The sequence below is a fragment of the Tenebrio molitor genome, chromosome 2, assembly GCF_963966145.1.
Source record: "Tenebrio molitor chromosome 2, icTenMoli1.1, whole genome shotgun sequence".
NCBI classification, from domain to species: Eukaryota; Metazoa; Arthropoda; class Insecta; order Coleoptera; family Tenebrionidae; genus Tenebrio; species Tenebrio molitor.
In genome coordinates, this window is record NC_091047.1 from 6,165,500 (window position 1) to 6,170,703 (window position 5,204).

The following is a 5,204-nucleotide window of genomic DNA, read 5'->3' on the forward strand; positions in this document are numbered from 1 at the left end:
GGACCGCACCGGACATAAAAAAATGCCAAGGGAGACAGAGACGGAGAAGAAGGGCGAAAATCGATAGGGGCCCGATCGCGGCCGTCCGCTGCCGCCGCCGCCGCCGCCCTGGCCGTCGAAATTGGCACGTGAGTCGGCGACATTTTTCAGCAATATTTTCAGCGCTAATTTCAGGCGGCGAGATTCAGGGGAGCCGGCGGCGGGCAGAGAGAGAGGCGCGGCGGCGCAACAGACAGAGACAGGCGCGGTGAACCCGTGGGCGGGGCCACGACTAGACTTCAGTAATAAAGATGACTATTTTGAAAACTTACTCAGTTTGACAGCGTACTTTTCGAAGTAAACACTTGATCCAGCGCGAGCAAGACAAGTGGTTTGAGTGTGGTGAACGCATGCCCCTCGACAATGGCCTTCGAGGACCGCTCCAGCCCCAGCGCGGCCACCGACGACGCCGCCAAGTCCCCCAGCTCGCCCGAGTCCTCCAGGACGTCGCCCTACACCTGCACCACCATCCCGCAGGGCGCGTCGCCGAAGGGCGACTTCTTCCGGATCACGTCGTTCGCGCTGTCCAGCCCCAGGGCATCCCCTTCGCCCCCGCCGCCCCAACCCGAGCCCGTCATCCAGACGCTCAAGTACTCCATCCGCAACATCCTCAAGCCGGAGTTCGGGAAGAGCGCCGTGCTGCGAACGCGCACAGGGCCCAAGATACCCTTCAAGCCCTACGACCTCGAGGGCGCCGAGGACGTCAAACCCTTCTCGACGGCGCCGCTGGGCAGTCTGCGCCAGGCGGTCTCGCAAATCGGCACCCGTAGCCCCGAGCCCCAGCCCCGCCCGAAGAGCCCCCCCAAGGGGTTGCTGCCCGCTCCGGAGGAGATCAAGAAGGACGAGGGCTCCGTGCCCACTCTGTGGCCGGCGTGGGTCTACTGCACGCGCTACTCGGACAGGCCCAGCTCAGGTAAAGGGTTTTTGGTGGTTGAGGGCCTGATGGGACTAGGGTTGGGCACTCCCAGCCCACGAGGATCCAATGTTTACCCCCCAATTCGCACAGAAAGAATAAATAATAAATAACAATACTGCAGCAAAAGAAAAGCAAAAGGAAAACATACAAAAAATAAAAGAAATAAATAAATAAAAAGTATTTGGAGTAAGTACCTAAATATGTACCTACTTATTTTGCTAAATGTATTTCAGATTTATTTAAATTACTTAGGTACAATTTTTTATTTCTCTTAGAACAATATTAAATTAAGAAGGAAAAAATAATAAAGGGGGAAACCAAAAAATATACAGGGTGGATGAGCTTTGTACAGGGTGTATGGACTTTGCACCATTTTTTAAAATTTAACATTAATGAATTAATAATCACCTGCAAGGTTGTGACTTTTAAAATTTGAAAATCTTTACAAATAAATAAAAAGAAAAAATAATTTCCTACTTAAAAAATATAAATTTACCAAAAAAAAAAAAAACCAAAAAAGTTGGAGATGAATCCTTTTGCAATTTTTAACTCAGACACGTTTATTCCGTTTTTGCTGTAAATTTTATAGACAAGTCGATATTAGATAATAAATTGAAATTGAAATAAATAGAAATCTTATTTTTGAAGGAAAAATGATTTTCAAAAATAATCAGACATGCATATTATTTATACGTCAAACAAATTAACACTTCTATAATAAAAAAAATATGTATTATAAAAACAGAGGTGAACTAATTAGCACATTATACACAGGGTGTATCTGCTACCGTAATTAGGTACACAAGAGCTTTTTTATTCAAAAATGTTCCTGTTTTCAACGAATGATTATTCCAAAGAAATTTGACGAGAAAAAGTGTCACATCATGATCCAAATTTAACAGCTTAAATCCGAAAAAAATATTAGGCACATGAAAAATTGTTTTGTTGTTTCACCCTGTATGTGGGTAAAATAAGCGGCAATAAATTATGCTGCACGTTGCTAAATTGTCTCTGTCTAAAATGGGCCGTAGCCGCTTGCTTGAATTTTTTGCGACCCCCCAACGCTCCCCCACCCCCCGGTCGGATTGATTGCGGTTTTTTAATCTAAATTACTTCCAGACAGGTCAGCGAAATATTTGAGATAACGTTCTTATACCTGAAATATTCGGAATAAATTTGGTCGTTTTTGTAATGACGTCATACATCAAACCCTCAACAGCGGTCTTTTATCTCGAAATAAATGCGGCCCGAAAATAAAGAAACACAAAATCATGACACAGAAAAACTGACTGAATCGCTATCAGATCCCAGAAGAATACAGTAGCTTTGAGATAATTGCTCGAAAAGTGTCACCGAAAAACAATAGGGGAGTCGATGATCGATCCCAGACATTACGGTGAAAAATATCGGTTTTATCCTGGGCGATGTAGCGATGACGTGTCAATACATCAGAAGGATGACAGGCGAAAGATGGGAGCGATTGTTGCAGGGCCGTTGTGCAAACTCGTGTATATTTGGTTGCATAATTACGGAATTAAACTAATTCCCAGTTGTGATTTTTGGGATTTTTGATGCTTTCATCGATCGCCCGTATCAATACGTCAACTGTGCACTTAAAATTAAAAATAAATCCGCTAAAGATGCGTTTTTAAATTCGTACGTGGCCCTGTCAGCGCCCGGATAAGTGCTTTTTAAACGGTGTATTTTTAGGGTCGGCGGGGCGACGCTGGGATCGCACTTAATAGCGAACACACACCACTAACAAGCCATCAATAATGCCTCTTGCTCATCTTAAATGGCCCCATAATAAGTTGTACCCTCTGTCGCCATATTTCAGCCGAGTTAATACCTCCCTAATGTCCTCTCTGCAGTTCGCTAACTGCACCACAATTGCTCTAATTAGAGACAAATGTCGACCTTAGCTCGACTGTCGTGAATACCCTCTTTAGGGAGGTACAAACCGGCTATTGATCAAAACTGGGGCAGGGGGGAATTCCCACTCGGGAATGTTTTGCCTCACATGCAGAAATCAAAAATGCTTCTGTGCGTAAAGGGGTGGCTTGCGATCTTTTCACAACAGAAATAAAGTGTGGACACTTGGAAAATAATTTATTTAAGCACAAACTGGATATTAAACTTGACATAAGTGACAGCTGCCAGATGCTACGTAAAATAAACAAAATTTGTGACACTCTTGATCCAATATTTATCCAGCCACCCGATATGTTCTAGTTTTTTTTGGACAAATTTAAACAGAAATAAGTCAAAGAGGGCTTGACCAAACCTGGCCCTTTCTACCTCTTCGCGTGTTCCGATTTGACGGGGTAATTTTGTTGCAGGTCCGCGGTCCCGTCGCATGAAGAAGACCACGACGAAGGTGAGCGGCGAAGACAAGAGGCCTCGTACTGCCTTCTCGAGTGCCCAATTGGCGCGCCTCAAGCACGAGTTCAACGAGAATCGATACTTGACCGAGCGAAGACGGCAACAACTAAGCGCCGAGCTGGGGCTGAACGAGGCCCAGATCAAGATCTGGTTCCAGAACAAGAGGGCGAAGATCAAGAAGTCCTCGGGTCAGAAGAACCCCCTGGCGCTGCAGCTGATGGCGCAGGGGTTGTACAACCACTCGACGGTGGCGTGCGACGAAGACGACATGCCCTTGTCGTCGTAATCTCCGGCGAAACAGCTCTCAAGTCGATCTCATCTATTTATTCTGTACAAATTATTTATATTATTGTTGTGTAAATAGCGTAGCGTACCGGTTATGAAAGGCATGTCTCATACGTAGTTGCGTAATTTGTAAAGTAATTTTCGTAGCTTGAGATTTCGCATCAGAATAACAAGTAGATCTAGATCGCTGTGTATGATAAAAGCCTTAAAAATAGACTGATTAAATATTTAGATTATAGCAAATTGTGCAATGTTCTCTTAAGACTCTTCTTGTATATATGAATTAATAAATATTGTTCTTCCATCGCGATCGTTTCATCGGCCCCTTTCACCACGTCCCCGGATTTTCACCGGAGCCTCGGGCCCGATCCGGTCGCTCAATTGAGAGATGAAATTAAGGCATGCGAAAGAATGAGCCTCGATTAAGATCTCGTAAGGTTTTGCGTTAACGATATTCATAAACAACTGTCACGGCCCAATAAAGTAATTAACGGTGACTTAATTGACCTTATCTTTTCAACATCTGTAATCTCGTACTTCTCGTATAAAGTGGGATTTGAGCGTTTATCGTTCGTGCCGGCGCAATTGAGCAATTCCAGTGAAAAAATCGACGCGACATGTCGCGTCGCCTTAAGGCCGCCCCACATCGAACGAGCTCGCAGGCAGCGACGGTTTTGACAAATCGTCGCGATCGTCTGTTGTCTTGCCGAGCCGACGTGTTAATTAAGCGGAGGTGCGAACGAGGCGGCGATGCGTTTTTTAAGTTGAAGAAAGCTGTTTAATTGAAAATGCTAATAAAAAGTGAGGTTAAGCGTTTTAAAACTGTAGTTAACAGGACAAATTGAATTTGGTGGTTTTGCGTGATTTTGTAATGAGGATGGGAGATTATGATCTGTTAAAAACACTTTAGAGACTCGTTTGGGCTCTTAACACCTCGACACCGAGACCGTTTTAAAATATTTAAAGATTATCAAAAAAGGTAAATGGCTTTTAATCGGTATTAGGATGTAAGTGGGTGCTAAACTTTCTAAGTTAATTTATGAAAAATAATTCACACGTACGGCGATGGCGCCTCTTATGCTAAATGTGGAGTTTTTATGGGCGATCGGTTGGATTTTTTTTCGTTTTGTTTTGCTGCCAGATACAACTTTCGCACGGTATTTTGATGGTAATGTAGGATGGTTGATGCCATTATGATGCAAATCGAATACTACGATAGAGTAAATCACAAATTCCAGTTCTGACTCAAAATGAATATCAGAGTGGTCCAGGTGATGAGGAATAAGCCGATTGGTGGTCTACAAATGATACATTTCAGTTTATTTGAGAATAAAAAAATTTTAAAATGGAAAAATTAGATTGGAGATTCTTTGACAACGGAAGAAAGCAAAATGTTGATTCTGTTTTATCGCTCGCGCGATAAACCCTATTAAAAAACTAGTAAAAATTACGAAACATTAAGGTTATATTCCCTTGATATACCTAAGGCTTCATTTTGAGCAAAAACAATTTTTTTTCGTACACGCTCAATTAATTCAAAGAACACATTTATGAAATTGGCATCAAAATAAAATTATTCGTT

The 5,204-nt window shown here is 43.2% G+C and overlaps 1 protein-coding gene across 1 annotated transcript; it reads left to right on the forward strand.

The window, feature by feature from the left end:
* The first annotated feature begins 260 nt into the window (after nt 1-260).
* LOC138124403 (homeobox protein engrailed-1-B-like) lies at nt 261-3,927 on the forward strand. The gene is made up of 2 exons (XM_069039427.1): nt 261-952; nt 3,295-3,927. The coding sequence occupies exons 1-2, from the start codon at nt 403-405 to the stop codon at nt 3,621-3,623; spliced, it is 879 nt and encodes a 292-aa protein (XP_068895528.1). The 5' UTR covers nt 261-402; the 3' UTR covers nt 3,624-3,927.
* Nucleotides 3,928-5,204: the final 1,277 nt, after the last annotated feature.